The sequence below is a fragment of the Vipera berus genome, assembly GCF_964194415.1.
Source record: "Vipera berus genome assembly, chromosome: 1".
NCBI lineage: Eukaryota > Metazoa > Chordata > Lepidosauria > Squamata > Viperidae > Vipera > Vipera berus.
In genome coordinates, this window is record NC_138202.1 from 320,855,355 (window position 1) to 320,880,723 (window position 25,369).

At 37.5% G+C, this 25,369-nt stretch overlaps 1 protein-coding gene across 2 annotated transcripts in view; it reads left to right on the plus strand.

Moving 5' to 3' along the window:
* ANAPC1 (anaphase promoting complex subunit 1) overlaps window positions 1-25,369 on the plus strand; it is a 60,118-nt gene that overhangs the window by 16,351 nt on the left and 18,398 nt on the right. For both annotated transcript variants that reach the window (XM_081323668.1, XM_081323669.1), the window contains 16 exons: window positions 2,662-2,927; window positions 4,870-4,961; window positions 5,778-5,926; window positions 7,154-7,232; window positions 7,358-7,394; window positions 8,092-8,165; window positions 8,638-8,816; window positions 9,699-9,925; window positions 12,892-13,010; window positions 13,923-14,194; window positions 16,890-17,124; window positions 18,326-18,417; window positions 18,619-18,753; window positions 21,763-21,845; window positions 22,702-22,780; window positions 24,350-24,424. In XM_081323668.1, coding sequence (XP_081179794.1) covers window positions 2,662-2,927; window positions 4,870-4,961; window positions 5,778-5,926; window positions 7,154-7,232; window positions 7,358-7,394; window positions 8,092-8,165; window positions 8,638-8,816; window positions 9,699-9,925; window positions 12,892-13,010; window positions 13,923-14,194; window positions 16,890-17,124; window positions 18,326-18,417; window positions 18,619-18,753; window positions 21,763-21,845; window positions 22,702-22,780; window positions 24,350-24,424 — 2,193 coding nt within the window. The remainder of the gene's footprint in view (window positions 1-2,661; window positions 2,928-4,869; window positions 4,962-5,777; window positions 5,927-7,153; window positions 7,233-7,357; window positions 7,395-8,091; window positions 8,166-8,637; window positions 8,817-9,698; window positions 9,926-12,891; window positions 13,011-13,922; window positions 14,195-16,889; window positions 17,125-18,325; window positions 18,418-18,618; window positions 18,754-21,762; window positions 21,846-22,701; window positions 22,781-24,349; window positions 24,425-25,369) is intronic.

Here is a 25,369-nt window from a genome sequence, read left to right on the forward strand (position 1 = left end):
TAGAAACTGAGAGGCAATGAGCTCTAGTCCTACCTTTGGCATAAAGCCAGCTGGATGACTAATCTAGTCACTCTGAGCACTAAGAAGAAGGTGATGAGAAAACATTGCCAAAACTCTTGCTGAGAAACTGCATGGACTGCCAGGCAATTGCCAGGAATCAGGACTGACTTGAAGGCATAGATATGCATGCACAACCCCCCCACACAGACACCTTATAGGAAATTTTCTGACACTTTCTCAGTTACACAGAAATGTTCTCATGTTGTTCAGACCTTGTTGAAAAAAATGGTAAAGCTTTAAATAACACTTTTGAACTAGGAATGCTTACAATAAAATCAGATGAGTTATTCAAAACAGTAGTATGCATATCTCTAATTACAAATGGATGTACGTAAGTATGTACATATTGTACAAATCAGGCCATAGTCTACCTAGCCAAGCAGGTTTTACTCTGACTTATTAAGTTCCCTCATAGCGGGGAGCTCAGTCAAATATTAGGAAACTCCTGCAAAAATCTATTTGAAATCTAGGCATTTTGGGAGAAATTATTTATTTTGATTTATTGATCAAATGTATATAGCGCCCCCCCCCCAAATATCACAAGTGTTTGAAGTTGAATGAACAAACATTACAGGATATGGTTCCCCACCATCTTGCAGACATGTAGGACCAGCTCCTCAATCTCAGCCATCTTAGTCAATAAGTGTAATGCTATGTGAGAGTGACCTTGTGAGGTGAGGCGACGAGATGCTGCCTAGGAAATGATCAGACTCGAAAGGGGAGAACTGCCCCCACCTCCCGTGGTCTAAGGCTCAGAAGAAGAAAGTTAAGAAGGAGCCATCCTGATTGGTCAGGCAGTTAAATGTGGCAGTAGGTATAATTGACTACTGCAGTGCACTCTACATGAGGCTGCCCTTGAAGACCATCTGAAAGTCTTAACTGGTCTAGAATGTGGCAATGCAGACAGTGATGGAAATGTCTCATTATGCCCAGGTAACACCTATGCTTCATGAACTGATGCCAGTTTGTTTTGGGGTGTGATTCAAGGTGCTGGTTGCTACCTATAAAGCCTTCTATGGCATAAGGCCTAGTTACTTTGAGGATCATCTGTCCCCCATTGTATCTGCCCAGCTGGTTTAATTTGGCAGGGTTGGTGTGCTTTGGGTTCCATTGATTAAAGAATGCCACCTATTAGGACCCTGAAAATGTGTCTTCTCCATAGTAGTACCTGCTGTTTAGAAGGGGTTTTCCCCAGAGAGTTATATAGTCCCCACCTTATTGGTATTTTGAAGGCCCTAAATATGTGGTTCTTTGCCCAGGCCTTTGATAAGGATAATTGACACGACTTTTCTTCCTTTTCTGTGTTATTTATTTATTAATTACTCAACTTATATTCCCCCATCTCACCTTATTAAAACCAATAAAAACATTAAAACAATGCATAATAACATTAAATTAGTTTAAAATTAATAAGGTGGGATGGAATGGAGCAAGATGCGCAGGTGGGACATTAATTTTAGTCTGTTAACTGCCTCCAGAATGATGTACCCCCATTGGGATCCCAGGCCACTTGGCAGAACCGGATCTTCAGGCCTTTTTGGAAGATCAAAAGGGTAGATGCAGATCTCAGGGGGGGCACACTGTTTCAAAGGGCAGGAGCCTTGGCAGAAAAGGCTCTTTTCCTGGACCCCACCCGTTGAACTCCTTGACTGACTGGGTCCACAGCATGGCCTTTCTGTTGGCATGAGTGGGGTGGGCTAATTCCATCAGGGTGAGACAGTTCCTCAGCTAAGCTGGGCCCATGTTATGAAGGGTTTTAAAGGTGATGGCCAACACCTTGAATTGAACCTAGAAGCAAACTGGCAATCAGTGCAGCTCCTGGAACAGCGATGTAACATGGACTGCCTTAGAGATCCCAAGAACTGTCCTTGTGGCTGCATTCTGTGCCAGTTGTAGCTTCCAGATACTCTTCCAGGGTAGCCCCTTGTAGAATGCATTGCAGTAGTCCAAGCAAGAAATGCCAGCGTTTCCTTCTTAATTTATTTTCTCTGCCATCTCTGTTCTTTTATGTTGTTCTTGTGTTTTTGTATTCATTTTTGTTCTTTCTTTTAAATGTTTTTAACAATTTATAAACCATCCAAAGTTGCTGGAGGTCAGGCAGCATATAAATTTAATAAATTATTTATTATAATTATTATTCCCAATAAAGTACCGTGCTGCAGGATATTAATTATAATAATTATTTTTTACTAAATTTATATGCTGCCCATGTCACCTAGAAATTACTCTAGGCCACGGGTGTCAAACTTGCTGTGTCACGTGATATGTTGCAACTATCGCGACTTTTTTCGCATTACCAGAGCTGGGGTGGGCGTGACCTCCGCATGATGCAAACAGCCCATGGGACAGCAGTTTGACATCCCTGCTCTAGGCAGCTTACAACCAAATAAAAGCAACAAGATCAAACGTTAAAACAATAAATATTAACTAAATATATTTAAGATGCCTAAATTTTTTAAAATTCCAGTATAATACTAATATGTACGTTTTAAACATCTTTGTTATTTTTTTGGCCTCAGTTGTTATTGTGTCAAAATGCTTACTTCAACCTAACAATCCAGTATGAAGCACTCTATTACCTGTTAATGTTTGTTTTACCAGGACTGGGAATATTTACTAAATTCAGACTACCATAAAAATATTGAGTCTCACCCTTTGGCTAAAGCTCTGCGACTGGATCCATTGGAAGCTAAATTCCCTAAGGATACTCCTTCACACAACCACTGCTTGGATTCCACCACTCTTCTCTTCCCCCACATCCCTGTAATTTTCTGTGTGCTGCATTTAATCTATGAGGAACTCAAGCTGAACTGCTTGATGAGTGAAGGAATTCGTTCTCTTGTTGTTCTTCTGGTACAACTGGCAAGGTCAGATCTCCTTGAAAGAAATTTGGGCTAGTTGTATTCTTTTACAGTAATTAAGACATCTTGGAATGAAACTTGCAAGCAGATATACCTTAATCGGAGCTTTATCTGCTGCATTTCAGTCAGCAGAGTGAATACAAGAGCTTCAAAGAAAAAGGAGATAAGGCTTCTATTGCTTGGTTCATTTTAGTTTGCCACTTCATTGTTATAGGCTGCCATCTTATAAATCTTGGAAATATGCCACAGAGGAAATAATATTCTGGGGATCTTGCTAGCTACAGGCTAGGAAAACTGTTAGTGCTCTACCTGTTGTGGTAGATGTATTCCAAAACTGAGACAAGTGGATTTGGAATGGTATTTGATCCCCTGAATTTAAAAACGGGTGGGGGTGGGGAAAGAGTATAGATAGTCCTTGACTTACGACCACAATTGACCCAAACATTTATGTTGTTAAGTGAGACATTTTAAAGTGAATTTTGCCCCCATTTTAGAACCATTTTTGCCACAGTTACTAAGTGAATCATTGCAGTTCAGTTAGGAACACAATTGTTAAGTCAGTCTGGCTTCCCCATTGACTTTGCTTGTCAGAAGGTCGCCAACGTTGATCACATGACCCCTGGTCACTGCAACTGTCATAAATATGAGTCAGTTCTCAAGTTGAGTTTTGATCACGTGACAATGGGGGATGCTGCAATGGTTGTAAGTTGTAAATCAGGGGTCTTCAAACTTGGCCCTTTTATGACTTGTGGACTTCAACTCCCAGAATTCCTCAGCCAGCAAAGCTGGCTGAGGAATTCTGGGAATTGAAGTCCACAAGTCATAAAAGGGCCAAGTTTGAAGACCCCTGTTGTAAATCCTAAGTTGTAAGTCAAAAGTCACTTTTTTCACTGCCGTTGTAACTTTAAACAGTCACTAAATGAACTGTTCTAAATCAAGGACTACCTGTGTTCTGTCTAAGCCAGGATGATAAGAGTAATTGGCAGTTCTTTTTCGTGAAACCTCTTAATGTTTCTTGAATTATTATTTTTTCCATTAATGTTTTTAGGTTTATTTGATCTATTGTAAACCTTTGTAAGCATGAATGTAACAGGATATAAACTCTGGAAAAGTCAAGAATGTTTAGCTATTGCCATGCACATTTCCTAAAAGGTGCCTCTAGCATTGTGCCTGCTTCTGCACTGCAGAAAATGTAGTGTGAGGTATGGCTTTGTATATTGTGATCTTAAGGTGGAAATCTGTTGAAATCAGTCAGAAACTACAGGGATGTCCTTATCACTAGGCAACATATAAAGGCATGGTTTTGATTATTACAAAAATGGGAGAAAAGTGGCAACTATATTTTTTATCCCCATGAGCTATCAATTGGCTTTTCTGCCTTGGATGCCCAAATATCAAGGACTGCCTGCTCTTGCTTTCCTTATGTGTCTGTGAGCTGGAGTTTGGAAAATAGTTGAATCCCCATTCTCTTCTCCCCTTTCCTTAATTACCTGAAGAAGCATCTTCTCAGGTATCTACCTACCTGGAACCTAGGAACTTTCAACTAAGGTCTTTTCCAAATGCTTCCTCCACTGAGACAATTTCCCTCCACAAAAGAAAAAGCCATGTCAGCAATGTCCCAGAGAACCTCATCTGACGCCTTCATTATGGTCTGTCTGGCACCAAGAGAATATATTTTTTGTTTACCCCAACATTTTAAAAAAAACATTTTAGAATAATGAAATACTGTTTTGATCCAGTTTTACTGTAATTTGTGCTGCTGCTGCATGCCTCCTTTTGTTTTGATCTATACAATGCTGGCATTTTTATTGTAAACCATAGTTTATATGTTGCATGCTTTTAACAAATAGGCACTCTAACAAGGGAAGTATGAGATAATTTAAAAATGTAATAAGTAAATATATTTTTTTGTGTTCATCATTCAGTTTTTATATTATTCTCCTTTTAGGGATTTAAAACTGGAAGCTTATCTTGATTATTACTACAGAGACTATCCCATGCTTGTCAAGGATTCCAAGCAAACATGCATAATTGATCCTAGTAAGTATCAAGAAAACAGTTAGAATTCTTGACAGAAGATAGTGTGCATTATTAATAATTTTAATAAAAATATTTGAATTTTTTTCCAGGTTTATCACAGAGGTATTAAAGTAATCAAATCTCAGCTGATATGAGCTTGCTTTCTGATTTTTGTGGGAGATCTAGTAACATTGTTTTAGTTAACTATGAAGGTGAACAAGAAATATGCAATGTTTTAGGGTTATTGTAACCTATCATAAACAATTCTTATTAATTTCTTCTAAGCACACACATAATAGGTTTTTTCTTCTGTTTAAAAACAGCTGCTGGTCTCAGAACATTTATTTCATAAACGTGAATTTTGAAAATGAGAATCCTGAGGAGATTTTTTGGGTGACATTGTTTTGCCTTCTGAGTAAATATGGGAGAAAGCTCAGCAGATTGCCATTATAATAATAGCGAGGAAAACAAGTAACCCCTGCCATCAAGGAATTTAGCACTGTTTATCAAACGGTGACTTTTTTTCATTCAAAAAGGACTTAGGTATCACCAATGTCAATTTATATCAGTGCTTTTCAAAATTGGCATCTTTAAGTTACGTGAATTTCAGCTCCCAGAATAGTGTCGGTATATTTCAACTCCCACAATGGCAAGGGAATTCTGGGAGTTGAAGTCCAGATATCCTAAAGTTGCCTGCTTGGAAAAATGCTGGGTTTATATATAGAAAGCTTAATGCCCAGAAAAAGTAGCTTGGTTCTCTATTTTTACAGGCAGTAAGGCAGCTTTGATATAATTTTTAAAATGCTATATGAATGACTCCAGTTCTTTATGATTAAGCCCAAACAGGCTTTATGCTTCATCCTTCCTTTTTTTCGGCTGAGCCACCAAGTATCTTTCAGTGGCTGTCTTCTTGCTTGAAGGGAGAAAGTGTGGGACCTTATCCTTACTTGCCTGGAATCTGTGAAAGGAGCAAGCTGGTAGTGCTGGTATGTATTAAACTAACATTCTAGAGAAGTGATTTGATTCATTGAATATAAATTAAAATAATCAAGTAATGAAAAAAAGTTTTCAGCTGCAAACTACCTAGAATTTTCTGCATATGAGAAAAAGATAGATTGAAGGAAGAGAGGAAGACTCGCTGAATTCACAAAGAATTGATTTGTTAGGAACGGATTACTCAACAATCAATTGCTGTTATGCTATAATTCTGCTTCAAATAAAGGAGAAATTTGTATAAACTACTCAGATATGTTTGACTACAGCTACTCAGCATGTGGTTCTGGATGATATGTTTATGCACACAATTATTGTGGTATTAGTGAACTATTGGAGGCTTTTTAAAAAAAGAAAAATGTACAGATAGACAGGTGCCACTTTTATTAGTCTGTTTTTGCCAGAAAATACCTTGGATATCACTTAATATAGAAAAGGACATATTCTTCCTCCCTCCTCTGTTTAACTCTGAGGATGCTTTCTAAACAAAAATTTATTACAGTTGAACAGATTCATAATGTACCTTTAAATAGTTTTCTTCTATTTTCTGAGAGCTAAATACATACTAGAATTTGGAATTTCAATATTTATTTTACTTAGTTATTACATTTCGATCCCTAATATAGAAATGCACCTGTTTTCCTTAACAAAAACAAAAAAGTTGTAAGTACATTTATTGAAATAAGATTCTGAGCAGTAATCTTACATCAGATGTGCTGAAGCCAAAATTCTGGATGCATAATTTTGGTATTAGTATCGATACCCTTCCTAAATTATAGCACTATTATGCAACTTGTGAAGTTGATGCCATGGCAACAGGATGTGACTCCCCAGCAGGGTCTCCTGCTTATGGCAACATTTGTTTTACATACAGATTTCAAATAATACTCTTGGCACTACCAGCTGAAATGATCTGAAGGTGCAGAATTAGAAAGACTCTGTCTAGGGCCTTGAATGGTTACTGCTTATAAATAATATTGGTTTTAATAGGTTAATAGTCTGGATCTAAATAATGCTGCTTCACACCTTCATGTAAATTTGCCACTGAGCCTGACTTAATTTGGTCTTGAATATAGAAGTACATCCTCATATGTATATTTAATAAAGATCTCCAGATTCTTTTAAGCCCAAATATTGGCTCATCTCTTTTCCCGGTAAGATGAATTTGCTGACTCTTAATGTAAGCGGACTCTAACGCAGCATTGCTTTCTCCCGAGCAGAGCGTTGTACTGTATATACTTGGTGATGAAAGTGCTGTTTCAAATGAAGCCTCTAACTATTTGTCCAGGATAACAACAGGTAATACAATTTCAGAGCTACACAGATTCTGAAATGGATGTTTTTGCCTACTATTTGATGCATCATCCCTGCTATAAAAGGATAGGAGTGCTTGCATTTCCATTGCTTCTCCTTTTCTTTTTTAGGACAGCGAAAGCAGCAGACTGAACAGGAAGAAACTAGGTATGTTATTTGGTGGAGGAGAGAGTGTTGCCATTTGGAAGCTGTCCTCGTTTGTTAGCTCTCATGAATAACATTAGAATGTAGCTCTAAGGATATTTAAGGGCCTCCCTTGTGTTTTTGCACCCTCTCCAGTTTCTTCCTTCACTATGTTAAGTATGCTGTACTTCATTTCCATGCAAGGCTGCAAAATGAACGTGTTAAGGTGAACAGAGAGACTAAGAGCCATGTATACGGCTAAGAAGAAGAATCTTGCCCTTATTCTTCTAGATTGGCTTGCAGGATTCCGTCCGTGTGGATTTTTCCCCTTTTCAGGCAATATTTAAAAGCGTTGGGATTCAAGGTTTCTTAAAATTGTGTATTCTGATCTGTTGCAGTTATAGTCCTTCTTATCAGCTATCTGTTACATAACACTAGCAAAGCTAGAAGAAATTTTCCTTCTGCCCTCTTCAGCAGCCCAAATTTCATAGCTGTAAGTGCTTGGGAATTTTTGTAAGCAGTTTTATCTTCAAGCATCCTGACTTGCCTTTCCCTTATTTCCCATTTGTAAATTTCTGGAATATTGTTTTATGACTCCCATAATACAATAGGAAGTAGGGAATAGAGGTCCTTTTAAAAGGGCAGTATGTTGGGAAAGGATGCAACAGATATATATTTGGATGTTAAAAGTATCAGTAACTTATATTTATTTCCTTTTTAGCAGGTGCAATGTGAGGAACAGCCCATCTGCTTCTAGTCTTGCAGAAAAACTAGTTGTCTGGATGGCAAATGTAGGTAAGGAGATCTTCTATTATTATTATTTTTGTCAAAGATAAGGATTTTGTACATCAAACCAAAGACATTTGAATACATTTGGCATGCAGTGTTAGACTCCCTAAGTATATATGGAGAATGGAAACTTCCTTTTTAAGTGACTGATATATGAAGATAGAGAGAGATAGTAACTTTAATGAACCAGTGGCAACTTGAATGGTGGATTGTTGCTTGTAAAATACCCCATTGTTGTCACAGGCCAAAACAGATTTTATAGTTTGGTTATTCCAATTTAGTATAGGAAAAATAGTGGGATAAAGGAAATATGCATACCCAGCTTAAGAATAGGCTTTGAAGTTCGGTTCCATGGAAACTTTTCTGTCTCTTTGTTCCTGGGGCTTTAAATGGACTTATAAAATATGTAAATATTCTGTGAATATGGACTTATAGAATATAGAATGTGAAATGATTCTCATTCTCTCTCTTAAAACAGGATTCACTTTAAGAGACCTGGAGTCTTTGCCGTTTGGAGTTGCTCTTCCTATCAGAGATGCCATCTATCACTGTCGACAACAGCCTGCCTCTGATTGGCCAGAAGCAGTCTGCCTTCTGATTGGTCGTCAAGATCTTTCCAAACAGGCTCGTGAGGGAAACCTGCCAAAATGTAAAGCAGTAAGTAATTGAATTTCCAAAAAGCAAAATTGAGAAGATCATTTTTAAGTTTAGCTTTGATGTAGTTAGATGTTAGTATTTTTGTCATTTAAATAAAAGTTACTTTTTGCTGGAAAGAAGGTTGAACAAATATTTGCATGTGCATCCTTGTATTCAGCAGTTGAATCAAAGTGCATATCTGTAGAAAGTAAGATGACCTTGATGGAGCAATGCAGGAGCTATTGCCTAGGCCAGTGATGGCGAACCTTTTAGAGACTGAGTGTCCAAACTGCAACCCAAAACCCACAAAAAAAAAAACAAAAACCCACTTATGTATCGTCAGGTGCCGGGTGGGTATGGCCCATTGGGTGGGTGTGGCCCTTTGGGTGGGCATAGCTGCGATGGTAACAGCAGACGGGTAGGAGTAAAAAGTTCAATCAATCAATTCCAACTTTGCGAGATCTTTTTTTTTCCCCGTGAGAGTTTGAAATTGATTGATTGATTGAACCTTTTTTTTTGCACACAGCAGTGGAGGCCTAAAGCGAAAAGATTTTATGAAACCCAGCTGAAGGCCTGGGACTGGGGCAATGGCGTGCATGCCCACAGAGAGGGCTCTGCGTGCCACCTGTGGCACGCGTGCCATAGGTTTGCCACCACGGGCCTAGGCAAAAGGGGCTGTAGCAATTTTTAAGTTCAGAACAACCAGATAATGTTAGGAAGCAACTAATACATGCTTCCCTAATTCATTGAACTATAAGAATGAGGAAGAGGTACATCATGGTCAGATTTGCAAGTTTCTGTTATAATAGCTCCTCTCAGTTAAAGTAGATGTAGCTTTCTTGTAGAATTGATTTCTTGGTCAGGTCCATCTAGTGGGGATGACACTATCTTTCTTTTCCACAGTCTGACCCACAAATGTTGTCATCTGATATGCCTGCCACAGTGGAGGCAGAGGAGGAGGATGATGGGATGAATGATATGAACCAGGAAGTGATGTCACTGATATGGAGTGAAGACCTGAGAGTGCAAGAGGTGCGCAGGCTTCTACACAGTGCCCATCCAGTCCGTGTCAATGTAGTTCAGATGCCAGAAGTCAGTGACCATGAATATATTGAAGAAAAAGAAAATCGGTAATTTTTTTCGCCTCTTAAAAGTTTCTATACTTTGTACAAAGAATTGTACTGTGTTGCAATACAGAACATTATACTGCGAAGTACTGGTTCGTATACTTTTGCTGGAGTGAATTACCATCCTATCCAAGACACTGCATATGCGCCTCCATTATAACAGTTACAGCCCTTGCAGTGTTAAGTAGTTCTTCCCGCTCTTTCCCTTGGCTGGTTAGACAAGAAACTCCGCTGATTGGCAGAAAAATAGATCTCTGTTTTGCATTTGCGATTAACAGAAGGAAACCAAGCAATCTGAATCCTCTCAGTCACTGACTGGCAATTAACATTGTCTCCTTGTTGCCAAAACAGAAACAGTGACATGCAAGGAGAGCAGAATAATGGGGCTACCCTTAGAAACTCAGGTTCTGGGGGTTATTTATGGTTTATATCTTTGCAAAGAATTGGAAAATGGGAAGAAAGAGATGGATGGTGGCTGAATCGCTTCCTCTACTACTCACAATAGCCTCATCCTTACTGGCTATTGCATATGAGGGACAGAAGGCAGAGGGAGAAGGAACAGAAAGCTTAGAAAGTCCTGGGAGGACTGAAAATGGGTTTTTCTCCCCTTGTTGATATACTGCCTGTGCATGGGGTAAATCTTTATCCCAGGGAGATTTGGTCTACTAGGTCATGCCGACCACTGCCCAAGTTTGTCTGAGGAAGGAAATGGATGAACTTGAGGTCACAACACCATTTAAAGTCTGAAGATAACAAATGCACTGAAGTGACCCTAGCAGTGTTCACCCAGCACAGTGAATCCCAAATTCACATGTTTTAGTCTAGCATGTTGTGGGAATCTAGCATAATGTAACAGAGCACAATACAAACATTATGCTAAGTACAGTAGATTAAAACTCCACTAGTTCCGCTGTCATTTGATATTTTTAAAATATTTGACAAAGTAAAAAAAACTTTTTTAAAAATTGATTTTGAAAATGGGATTTTGAAATAAGTGTCTTTCCATTAATTAATCAGTGGTAGTCACTATTAAAAGCAGCAGTTGGTATCAATGCAATAGAATTTGGAATATTTTCAAACATGTAGAGGTAAGCAATGAAGATGCCACTGAGCTTTTAGCAAATATTTGGAGAGTTATTCATGGTCTTAATGTAAAAATGAAACATGAAATTAGTATTTGCAGACTATATGTTTATTTTATTTTTTTATGAAGTTTAGTAGTGATGCACCTCAGTTACAATTTGAATTAAACCAATAACTTGATTGAGGTTATGTTTGACGGAGTCAGAACATCTTGTGGGCATCCAATTCATCAGTGTAGCTTTACACAGCTCATGCAGGAGAGAAGAGAAAGGAGGTGATTCACCCAGCTGTATTTATGGCCCAGTTAAAACTTGAGAGGGGAGATGGTTATGGAGAAGCAATCTAAGCAATATTTAAAAATTTTGAAGGGTAGTTGTTACAGGAATCTTAGGGCATTGTACTGAGCTGCTAAGATAGCATGAGAAGCCACTGTCTCCTACTGGTATGATGTGACAACCCTCCCTTCCCGGAGGCAAGAGCATTCATTGATCATGCAGAGAAGACCCTGGGACACCTTCTGTTAGAGCCAGACTTTTGTGTAGTATTAGCGGAGAGAATTTGCAGTGTGACCATCTTCACCTTGCTCAGGAAGAGTTTGCCTTCAGTTTTATTTATTTATTTATTTTTATTTTAATTCCATTTATATCCCGTCCTTCTCCGAAGACTCAGGGCGGCTTACAAGCTTAGCAGTTGCCTTCATTCTATGTATATGCCTGCTTATTAGGGCTTTCATACACCCCCCAAGCGGCATTATTACAAAGTCAGCTTATTGCCCCCAACAATCTGGGTCCTCATTTTACCTACCTCGGAAGGATGGAAGGCTGAGTCAACCTTGAGCCTGGTGGGATGCGAACCTGCACTAATTGCAGGCAGCTGGTGTTACTTAAGGAGGCATTAGCCCACTATTTGCTACAGTACACACGGTACACTTTAGCCGTGTACGTTTATCACTTGAGGATTGCAATGACAATGCTGAATTTATTTATTTATACAGTCCATATTATATTGAATTCTGGGTGGCTCCTTTATATTAGGATATCTTCACTGCAGAGATGCACATGTAACCTTACCATATACATTTCTTGCATCTATGACAGCTGGAGGTGCAACTTCTTCCCTATTTTAAGAGGCACCATCTTAATGTACTCACTGATAAATGGAAAGGGGAGGGGTTAGGTACACAGCCATTTTCAAGATTGCTTTCAATAAATCTGATTAATGAAACTCTTGAGAATGTAACTCATAGAGTCCCATTAAGAATCCTTTGTGAGCAGCTGGGAGAAGTATCTTTATGCATATTCATGCATCAGCAACACTTAGATTTAAAGTCTTTCTCGCAATTGTAAAGCAGCCAATTAGACTGTTAAAACATTTTTCTTGCTTGTTTTACAGTTGTACTATGCTCTTTTCATTGATATTTATTGGATTTTTTTTAAGAAATATGTATGCTGCTTTTCCCATTCATAAAACAACTTGCCCAAAGCAACTTACAAAATATTCATTTTAAATGGAAGAACTTTGGTCCATAAGTTGTGTAATATATTCATTGAGAGCCAGTTTGGTGTAACGATTAAGTTACCTTGCGCCAGTTACTCTTTCTAGGAAGCAGGCGATGACTAACCACTTCTGAAATGCCTTTCCACGAAAACTGCAGTGATTTGTCAAAGCAGTTGCTAGGAGTCAACACTAACTTAAAAGCACAACCTCCCTCCTCCACCCCTGCCCCATATTTATTAATATTTTTTTTATTTTAATTCCATTTATATCCCGCCCTTCTCCAAAGACTCAGGGCGGCTTACAAGCTTAGCAGTTAATATCACAGTTTGCCGTTAAAAAGTTTCCATTTGTTTTAAATATTGTTGCTTACATCCTCTTTTCTGTTACAGGCTTCTGCAATTGTGTCAAAGAACTATGGCTCTCCCTTTGGGAAGGGGGATGTTTACTTTGTTTTCTTATCACCCGGTTCCAACGGAGCCATTGCCTATTCCCAAACTGAACCTGACAGGTATATTCAACAGAGGGATGCATACTTTGATGCATACTTGGGTTAAGATGTGAAATGATTTGTGCTAAAATTGGGTTTTATCATACTTTCAATGGTATTTTACCGTGCTAGCTGGGGAATGATGATAAATTGTAATGTGATCCCTTAATTAGGCATTTTCCTATTAAAAGAACATCCAAGATTTCAGCTTTGCCTCATTTGCAGCGCCAGCCTGCCTCCACTTCCAGCCCCATGTTAAGTGCAGCCACTGGCTATGGCACATTTGTCCATCCTAGGCCTTCAGTACGCTTGTGGAAAGGGGCATATAGGAACCAGGATCTTTAGATGTTAAACTGATGAATGCACTGTGAGGGAGAGCCAGCCAAGACAGCTACAGCAATCTCCACATCAATTGCTAAAATTTTTTTGTTTATGAACAGTTTACTTGCTTTTGGAACCTGAGATGTGTTTCATATCCTATAGAATTAGGAGGTACACCCATGTATATCCACACTGTATCTTGTGATGCATGGAGGATGTACTCATTATGGCTGCCTCTTCCTGAACTGTGCATGTGTAGGATGGGAAGAAGAAACTGTATCCAAACTTGTTCTATTATTCAGAGTTAATTCTCTGAATAGTTCCTTCATTCTCCTGTCTTCCACTTGTAATACTCCTTTTTCAAACAGTCCCAAGTGATTTCCCTTTTTATTTTCCCTTTGTATTAAATAATCTTTGGATTATTTTCTTTGTTTTGTCGTGCATGTTTTGAAGCACCGAAGCTCCTTGGGTTCAACAGAATTGCTCAAAATAATTTGTAAAGTGCTGCTGTCAGTGTTTTGAAAGCCTAATGCACTAAAAAAAGAGAATAAAAAAATTGTTGTCGTTTTACACTTCATTTATTTATTTATTTTTAAATTTTATCCTATATAGGCCGGGCTCCCCCTAGGAATACCACAGTGGATCTCAACAGTGGGAACATAGATGTGCCTCCTAATATGGCTTGCTGGGCAAACTTTCACAACGGTGTGGCTGCTGGGTTGAAGATAGCTCCAGCTTCCCAAATAGACTCTGCATGGATTGTCTACAACAAACCCAAAAACGCTGAACTTGCCAATGAATATGCGGGCTTTCTCATGGCTCTGGGCTTGAATGGCCATCTCACAAAGCTTGCAACACTCAATATCCATGACTACTTAACAAAGGTGAGGCCATAATTCAAAAGCAAGAGGTAGATAATGTTTTCTTTGGGCCAATATATGTTACTTTCTTTATATTGAGATAGATAGGATTATCGCACTAAAAGCCACTTCACAAACTGAACAGTGCCACTGATTAATTGAGCAGTGCATTTCCTAACCATTTAATTCACTGTAGTGATTGGCACTGAACTTGTATTAGTCATACCGTTTTAATTACATTATTAGTTGTAATGCAGAATCTGTTCTGTAGGTAGTTTTCTTGTATTGACGGTCTCATATTAATGTTTCTTAATGCAAACTGAAGGCCTGGAGGAACATTGTCCATAAGGTCGCGATGGGTCGGACACGACTTCGCAACTAACAACAACGCACACTTTAGAAATATACTGAATATTAACTCTTTTATGAATTTTTACACAATCTTCTGTGCTCCAATTTTGACAGCAGTTTTTATATTTATGACTGATGTTCAGATGTCATAGTGAACTACTATTAATATATAATTATTAATATAAATTGCAGTGCAGTTTAAGAACCACGCCACTAACCGCTAAAATAAGCTCTTGGGTGGTTTCATTTGGTGGCTTATACAAGTACTTCTCTTCAAGCAAGATACGGTGTCTAATTTTTGTGGCTCCCCTCCTTTCCATTGTGGTCTTTCCCCATCAGAAATTTCTCCAGCAAAAAGAACTACAGTTGTTTAAATGGAAAGGTAGAGAATGTTTCACCTTACATGGACACGTTTCCTATGAGCCAGAGAGTCCCCATCGCTCCCAAAGTAAAATATAAAATGTAAAAGTCAGTAACAATCATTTTGCAAGGAGTTTTAATTTTGAGCATATGATACTCAAAAGTATGTGTGCTTTTTTTTTTATTGAAAAGTTTTACAGTACATTTTATCTTTAACAATCCCCCCCTCCCCCCACCCCTACCTAACCCTCCCTATCCCTCCCCCCCATTCCCCCTCCCCCCCCCGACTTCCCAGAGCTAAGTACAAGGTATAAAAACAAAGAGCAATCATAAACATCCATATGCTAACAACAATAAACTATTAATTCTATCGCCCTCTAGCTCATATAAAATGACTACAAGCAATACTAATGTTACGTATAAAAAGAAAAAAAAAGAAAAAAGAAAAGAAAACTTATTCAAATGCTAAATGAAACTTTTTAGTCCCATATTTGTTCTGGATATAATCAATCCACTTTTTCCACTCCATAATATAACGTTCTTGCGAATGATCTTTCAAGTAAGCCGAAATCTTTGCCATTTCCGCCAGGTCAGAAACCTTTAGAGTCCATTCTTCTATAGTCGGCAGTTCCTCCTTTTTCCAATATTGACCTATTAAGAGTCTTGCTGCTGTAATTAAGTTCAACATCAACTTAATGTCCACAACAGTAGCATCTGTAATTATGCCCAGCAAAAACAATTGCGGACAAAACTTTATCCTTTGCTTAAAGATCTTCTGCATATTCCACCAAATTTTTATCCAAAAAGCCTTAACCTTTTTGCAGGTCCACCATATATGAAAATACGTTGCATCTTCGCCACCACACCTCCAACATTTAGGTTGATAATTCGGATACATACTTGCAAGCTTTTTAGGATCTAAATGCCATCTATAAAACATTTTATAAATGTTCTCTCTTAGGTTTTGGGCTTGCGTGAATTTTACGTTCCTCACCCAGATCTTTTCCCAAGTATCCATTGTAATAACTTCTTGGATATTCTGGGCCCATTTTATCATACAGTCTTTAACAAGTTCTGTTTCTGAGTCAATATCTATCAATGCAAGATAAATCCGTTTGATATGTGCTGGACCCTGATTTCTAATTTGCTTTATCAAATTTTCATCAGTCATTGAGAAACCAATTTTCTGGTCTTCTTTCCACCTGGCACGTAATTGAGTATATTGGAACCAAGTTTGAACGATCTTCTCATCTCGCAAGAGATTGTACGGCTTCAAACACCAGACGTTCCTTTCCAAACTTAAGATCTCCTTATACGTAGTCACATCATGTTTGAAGCCTACATTTATGTTTTCTATTGCATGTTTCGGGATTGCCCACAACGGCATCTTGCAGTCTAACTTATGTCTATACTTCTTCCAAACTCTCAACAATGCCTGTCTTAAAATATGCACTTTAAACACATTATCTACCTTCTTATCATACAACAAATATGCTTGCCAGCCAAATAACAAGTCGTGGCCCTCAAGATTTAATAATCTCCCTTGTGTCAAATTAATCCAATCACTTATTCCTGACAACGCAGCAGCTTCATAATATAATTTAAGATTAGGCATTTTAAGACCACCTCTTTCACGAGTATCCTGCATAATCTTAAGTTTAACTCGTGGCCTTTTCCCTGCCCACACAAATTTATTGATACCCAAAAGTATGTGTGCTTTTGTGTACAGGCAGACCTCATTTAGCAACCGCAATTGGGACTGGGAAGTTAGTTGTTAAGCAAAGCAGTCCCTGAGTAAAACCATGACTATATCCTTATGATCTTACTTCAGCTTTGCTTTACTGACTTGCAAAGGTTATAAATGCAATAATTGCTTGTAAAGTTACTTTTATTTCACCAGTGTAACTGTGTATGATCAGTAAAACGAGGCAGAGGCTAAACGAGGACTGCCTGTATTTCCTTGGATTCATTCATGCTTCTAATCAAGATGTTTTTTCCCTAATGGCAGGGTCATGAGATGATGAGCATTGGGTTATTGCTAGGCGTTTCTGCTGCCAAGTTGGGCACAATGGATATGTCTATCACCCGGCTGCTTAGTATCCACATACCGGCTCTTTTGCCTCCGACTTCCACCGAACTGGATGTTCCTCATAATGTGCAAGTGGCGGCTGTGATAGGAATAGGCTTGGTGTACCAAGGGACGGCTCATAGGCACACTGCTGAGGTTCTCTTGTCAGAAATAGGTAAGGAGGAAGTTGGTTGGGATTATATCTGTATTCTACGCAAAGCAACCATGATTTGGATTATTTATGTGCTGTTGTCTGACAAAATACATCACACTAAGACAAGGGAAACTATTAAAGTGGCTGAGGTGAATGCTTCTTATTTATCAATCAAACATATGTAGATGCCCATCTCATGAGAAGTACTCTGAATGGTGTGCAATGATCTAATAAAAAACATATGTAAAACAAGCATGAAAAGTATAAAATGTCAACTTTAAAAATAGAAGTTAATTAAAAGTACACGAACCTCAGGCAGTGAAAGAATGAATATATTCTCCACCTCCATAGTGAAACCAAACATATCACAGATTCTCTGGGACCCCCAGGCCTGCTGAAATAATCAGCTCTTGAGGGGCTTCTGGAATATCAAAACGAATGGAGATAACTTAATTTCATGGGGGGGGGGGAGAGGAGATGTTCTAAAAGTTGGGTGCCATGGCAGCAAAAGCCCATCTTCTGCTATCTACCAAATGTAAGTCCCTTGCTCTGTCCTAGCTGCTTCCTCCATTTCCACTATTTTCTTTCCTCTTCATTAGTGCTTAGTAGTTTTTCCTACTTGTTCTTAATTTGTTTGTTTCTTGTTCTTAATTTGGTGCAAAGTACTTTGCATAAAAAAATACAAGGTTTCCCATTTTACCAGGATTTTGAAAGAGACATTGGATAGTTTCAGTTATCTTATAAAATTTATTTTTATTTTATTTATTTTAATTCCATTTATATCCCGCCCTTCTCCGAAGACTCAGGGCGGCTTACAAGCTTAGCAGTAGCCTTCATTCTATGTATATGCCTGCTTATTAGGGCTTTCACACACACCCCCAAGCGGCATTATTACAAAGTCAGCTTAATTGCCCCCAACAATCTGGGTCCTCATTTTACCTACCTCGGAAGGATGGAAGGCTGAGTCAACCTTGAGCCTGGTGGGATGCGAACCTGCACTAATTGCAGGCAGCTGGTGTTACTTAAGGAGGCATTAGCCCACTGCTCCACCAAGGCTCTTAATCAAAATGAGTTGAAAGGTGAAAAATGGACTGAACATCTGAAGTTTTGTCTAAGTTTTTTATTGGTAACAATAGTACAGATATATTGAATAAAAATAGAATGTTAGCTTGCTCATTTTAAAAGTTGGTTAATAGTTGGATTTATGTCTATACTTATTCAGGGCGCCCCCCAGGTCCTGAAATGGAATATTGTACTGATAGAGAGTCCTATTCGCTGGCCGCTGGCTTAGCTTTGGGCATGGTTTGTCTTGGGGTAAGTGTGCTTTTTTTCCCTCTCAATTTTTGTGTCATGCCAAATTGTTGCAGTAATTTCCTTCAGAAACCTGCAAATGTCAATTTGCTGAACAAGTTGCATATTTCAATTTCCCTGCAAATATATGAATTGAATTGAGTCACATTTTCTTCGCATACAGAAAGTAAATAAAATGCTTAACTTTGTTGATTTCTTCCTCAGCATGGCAGCAATTTGATAGGCATGTCAGACCTGAATGTGCCTGAGCAGCTCTATCAATATATGGTTGGTGGCCATCGGCGTTTTCAAGCTGGAATGCACCGTGAAAAACACAAATCTCCAAGTTATCAAATTAAGGTAATGTTTTTAGTTTTCCAATATTGTACTTTACAGAGAATCAGTCTATTTACCTAAGTAATATCTACATCGCCTGGATTTTTTTTGTGTGCACTTCTGCTATTTGTCCTATTCACCTTTTTTGTTATTACAGCTTTTATTTATTTGCACATGCCATCCACATAATCACTTGTAAGGCTGAGTTGTGTTTTATTTAATATGGAACTTCCTCAGGTATCTTCCATGCTTTTTAAGCCTTGTTACATTCTACCTATAATTGGCTGTGAGAATTATCTCAAGGAAAAGGAAGAACTGCAACCACAGCAATGACAAGATAAGAGAAATATGAGTCCAAAGCAGGAGTAAAGTTTGAGAAAGTGTCTTTTTTCCCCCTAGTTCTCTTTAGGATAAAAGCATAGAGTGGGGAGGCACATATAAAATTGCATGATTCTGTTACTGTAATCTTATAAACATGTTCGCAAGTTTAATTTTCAATGCAGTATTTCATACGCATTTTTTGCAAACACCTTTCTAATTACAATATATAGTTTCGACTTGAGAATTGCTTCATAGACTTCACAGAAAAGAATCTGGACTTCTGGTTTGCCATTGCAGCCGCTGCGGCCGCTGGAAGGCAAACTCCATTTTCCACGTTCAATTTCGCTCCTCTGGGGGACCCTGGAAAGGGTCAAGAGTCACCCTGTAGGGGCAACAAGCAAGGGGGTGACCCCTGCTTGATTGTAGAAGGGTGGTAGCCCTTCCGCTCAATCCAGGGCAGCCCTCCAAACCAGCAGAGGAAAGACCAGCCATACTTGTCACTAGGCTGCAGACAGCCAAAGTCAAACTTACCACCAGGCACTTCTAAAGCAGCGCGGATGAGATTGGGTGAGATCTGAACCTCTCTTCAATCCTGAGTATTTTCTTTTCCTGTAAAAGCTGCCCAAAGTATCTTCCCCCCTGGGAGCAGAGAGGGAAGGGAACTTCTATCCCACCCTCTCAGAATAGCAGTGACTGACTATCCAGGAGAGTTAAAACACTGGAAGAATAACATTAACCTAACTGGATTTATATGCTTCTAAAATTTGGGGACCAAAAGATTTCTTATCTTTACTAAAGACTTTGGTTTTTATTTACAAAAAAGAAATAAAATTGGAAAAAAGGATTATAAAAATTTTGGACTTCAAAAACCTTAAATGGCATTGATGACATCTTGTGGCCAGGTTTGATATTACAACCTTTTGTTGTCTAAAGGAGACTTGGTTGGAAGCCCAGACTACAGATAAGAGTTTTCCAACCTTGACAAATATGAGCTGTGAGAAGCTCAGCTGTGTTCTATACTCAGTTGTAAAATTATTTTCATTCTCTGAGTTTAAAGCTCTGAATTTAACACACCATTAAGAGAATATGGATGAAGACCAGGAACAGATTCTTTTTATGTTGAAAGCAATACATGAAACCATTCTTTCAGCTTGTGGTGAAATAAGATGCTACAGGAAACAACAAGATATCAGCCTAGATATACAAACCCAAATTTTGCCTACAATTAAAGAATCAACTATGCAGAAGATAACAGAAGAAGTGGAACAATTAAATACTATGATAGAGGATTCAACTGACCAACAAATACAGTCAATGGATAATCTAGAAAAGGGACTGACAACACTGAAAAGGAAAAGACTTTCTATATAAACCAGAAGAAACTTGAGCAAGAAGAAGAACAGACCAAATGGAAGACAAATATATCAAGACAACTATGGGGTTCTGGAATAATAAAGAGACGATTCGCTAGCCCTTCCAAAACAATGGCGACTGGATGGTCTCTTTTATTTCAAATAATATATACATATAAAACAACAGAGGGAGATCTATTTGATGATTTAAAAGCAGTGACATGGAAGGCGAGCTGGCAAAGGAAGAAAGCCAGAATAAGGCTGAAGAAAATTGGGGTTTTGATTTATTAGAGAGGATTTTAAATTACTAATTAAAATAGAATATACTCAAATAGACAAGATATGTATTTTGAATACTAGATTTTGATATGAATTGAGATAAAGAAAATTTTGGTCACTTAAAACTTGGAAGTACAAATATTAAAAGTTAAATTTGAATATTGATGGGAAATTAAAAATTGGGGAAAAATAAATAGGATATTCATTTTCTATAAAGATTGAATGTAAAAGTAATTAAGATATGTATAAGCTAAAATGTTGATAAATGTAATTAACATGTTTTTACTTAGTTGATATAATAACTGTGTTAGCTTAAATATGAGACAGTAGATATTAAGGGAAAAAGAGGAAATATTTGATGTTGAAATAGGGGAAATTTTGGTCGTTAAATTTAAGACATTTGGAAATTAGTTGAAAATTATATATTGTATATATAATTATACTGTATTATGAACTAGATGATGTAAGATGGTGGGAAATAGAATATACTCAAATATATAAGATGTGTATCTTGAATATTAGACTTTGTTATGAATTGTGATAAAAGAAACTTTGGTTACCTAAAACTTGGAAATTATAAATATCAAATGTTAAATTTAAATATTGATGGAAACTAAAAATTGGGAAAAACTAACAACAGGACATTGATTGTCTATAAAGTTTGAACGTTAAAGCAACTAGGATATGTATAAGCTAAAAATTTATTGATAAATGTAACAACGCTATTTTTACTTAATTGATATAATAAGAACTGTATTTGTTCAAATATGAGACAGTAGATATTAAGGGGAAAAGAGAGGCAATATTTGATGTGGTAGCTTGAGATTTGTACTAAAGATTTTTGTATGTTATTGAATTATCGATTAACCCAGCCACCAAGTTGCTTTTTAAATACTTAAATGTAAAATTAGAAAATCAATAAAATATTACAAAAAAAGGAAAAGTAAAGAATCTGGTTCCCATATTGAATGAGGAAGTGTAAATTAGTTCATAGCAAACTAAATGAAAGTATCTCTCATCCATAGATGTCTGCAATATCTGTCACTATAGGATTTAAACTGAATGTATGTTTTATTAACAGGAAGGAGATACTATAAACGTGGATGTAACTTGCCCAGGTGCAACTTTGGCATTAGCCATGATCTATCTCAAGACCAACAACAGGTATGAGGCTAGGAGATCTGGTTAAATACAATATATGGCATACTCGGAGGATCAATCTACAGTAGTTTCATGTTTAGACCACAGTAAGCTACAATAGTACTTTTGTGTCTTAGGGGAAAAAAATATGTCACTCTTCCCAAGCAGACTATCTGTTTCTACCCTAGTTAGCCTTAAATCTGAATGGTAACTGCATTCTTAGATTCATTTTCACAGCTCTGCTTCAGAGCATGCTATTGCTCAAGCACCTGTCTGGAACTTTTTAAAGTAGCAATCTTTTTTCCTGGAATTGGGTGGAAGCTGTAGATCAGGAGTGTCAAACTGGCAGCCCGCAGTCCGGATTCGTCACATGCAGGTCACGCCCACCCCAGCTCCACAAAGGCAAAAAACGTGATACGTCAAATTTGACACCTGTGCTGTAGATGGTGAAAGAGTGCAGTACAGAATTTGCCTAAAACATTCCTTTATACAGCATTTGGACTGTTTATTATATACTAGTATCAAAATAGCATTTTGAACCACCGTTTTCATTAAAGTGGTAATTTAAGGTATGAAAGCTTAGTGCTTAAAGGTAGTTCCACCTTCAGAGTGTTCTCTGTGGGATATGTTAGGGGCTTTGGCATTCAGTAAATATAAGAAATACTTGCATTTCAGACTGAGCAAGAAGTACTGACCCCATTATATCTTTCTTAATGTACAAGAACTGTAGTTGGGCAGTGGATCTGGGAGATTAAAGAAAAATATATACTGTATAGCAATAGCAAACTCAGCCATTTAAGATGCATTGAAGTAGTTTCCCATGCTTCATTAGGCAAGCCATTTTAATTTACAACTCTGCTTTTATGTTGTATTTTGTTAGATCGATTGCTGATTGGCTTTGTGCTCCAGACACAATGTATTTGTTGGACTTTGTAAAACCAGAATTCCTTTTATTGAGGGTATGTTTTTATTTTGCCTTTATTCTATTAGGAAAGGAAGCAGCTCAAAATAAACTGATAGTGTGCACTGTTATATTAATCTTTTAAAATGTGCTACAGATTATCTTGCCAGGTAGTTCAATCACTTTATTGCTTATCTACTGAGCTAGCCTTTAAGCACACAGAGTTCCATCCTGCCCCAGTTAAGCTCATTTTTCATTTTACATGCAAGACTTGCCATATCACATGCGGTTAGCAGAGATAATAGCAGAAAAACACCACATTTTTGTGATATCTTACTATATATTCATATCCTACGTGACTCAGTACAGTTCATACCATTTAAGAAATCATCCTTTTAAGTTTTTCAGCAACATAAATTTAAATCAGAATCGCATGGCTTAGTTGTATCAAATAAAGCTGTTGTCTGAAAAATAAAGCATCATATATATTTTATTTCAAAATGCAAAATGTATTTCCATGATCTAATCTGCTTGGCAAAATTATGATGGTTCCATCCATGTTGTTACAAACACCATTAGAAAGTTCTGTGACTGGCACATCCCCCCCCCCCCCAATTGTTCTTTCTGTCAGGTTTTATGCTCAAATTTGAGATATTCTTGAATTAAACAAGAAGCATTCATTTCCTGTTTTAAAATTTTATGCTGGCAATGACAGGAGTGTATTTAAAACCTTTTTAACCATACATATTTTTTTAAAAAATCCCCACAATGGTGTTGGCAATTTATCTTAGTTATGTGCTTCCAAATATTTCTAGTTAACTCATAGCAGTTTGATATTTTCCCACAATGAGAAAAGAAGCATAGGAATCAGGATTAAATTTAGTTAGATGTGTCTTGTATCATTTTTGTCTAAAAAACCTATTTGCTAATTAACAACAATCAGTCCATGAAATTCAGGTCTGGTATCTTTTCAAACTAACTTATTACATGTCATAAACTTTGGTGAAGTGAGGTATATTTCATAAAATTGTATGCCTTTTAATTACAATTATACAGGTATAATTTAAGGTACAGTTATACAGATTTGGGGCACTTTTCATTTATAAATATAAAATGGGTATTCCATCACTTTTCAATGAATTGATTCCATTTTGATTTCTTCACTTACATTGACCACCAGGAGATAGATATCATGTCATTGGTTTTATTCTACTTGGGATTCATGCGTTCAGTTTCCAGTAGAGAGTTGAAGTCCAAAGAATAACATCTGGCTTCCTATGCCTGATAAGTCCCAAATAGGACAAAAACTGCTCATGTAATGCTTGTCTCCTGGTGGTCATTGTAACTGAAAACAAGCAAATAGGATTACACTGTGCAAAATTAGAGATATTTCTCCCTGTTCCAAGGGGTATGTATATGAGTCTAAAAATAACGTAACACTGTGTACACGGGGGTATTGCATAATGTAACATCTGTATTTGCTCTGAGAGCTCAAGGATTGGTGAACTGTATAAATCATTCTGATAGATTTAATTGTTTCTGATTTCTTAAATTATTGTAGCATCTGACCTCATTATCATAACTTAATTTTTAACCCTCTTTTGAATGTCATTTTTCTTGCCCGAAGACACTTGCTCGATGCTTGATTTTGTGGGAAGATATAATGCCCAGTTCAAAGTGGATTGATAGCAATGTGCCACAAGTAAGTTGCTGCTTTCAAAATGCTTGTTATATATAATCAATGATATCTGGATTTTCTGCCTTTCAAGAATGCTTTGTTCACTAGTATTCTTGGATCTTGAATATCTGCTTCTAAACCTCAACCTACTACAAATGAATTTGTTTGTTTAGTGCATGGCACTACAAACGAATAGGAGGATAGGAATACTCCATGGCACTTCATTAGTTTGTGTGAAAAGATTTTTAGTTTCTTTAGGTCTTAGCTGAGTATACTAAAGTGCATTTTAAAACAGCACACGTGGCTGTGCATTGCAAAATGTTTGAGTAACAGTAAATGTTTGATGGGCATTTGGGAGATCCAACTTCAGGTCCATCCTCAACCAGGGACAGTGAGGTGGGCACTTTAGGTCAGTCTCTCCTGGCCAAATCTACCCAAGAAGGTTTTTGTGAATAAAATGAGAGGATGGAGAGCTTTATATGCTGCCTTTAGCTACTGAACAAATGACCGGATATAAAGTTAGCAAGAGGACAACATTATTTGGGCAACAATTGTACAATCTCTATTAATCTCCCAAGAAACTTTAGAATTTCTTTCAGCATAGACTGAAAGTCACTTTTCTTATATGGAGTCAGTTAAGCAGTCCATAAGATCCTACGTGATTGTGGCTGTATAATGTAGACTTGCAAGATGCTGAGAATCTCACTTTTTTCTCATTGATAAACAGTTCATAAATTGAAGAAAATGTGAGTGGTGCTTTCAAAAGTCAAACTTCTGGAAATCTGAGAAACCTGTCCATCTTTTTTTTCTGTGTCATAATAATTTAGTTGGAAACAAGAAGTTCCAAACTACGTTGCTTGCATTAACCAGAAGCCTCCCTGAACGGAGTTCTAGGTGTTAGCAGTGGGAGAATGTGATTTTTTTCTGTGTTAAGAAAGGGAAGAGAGAATATCTTAAAATTGCTTCCAC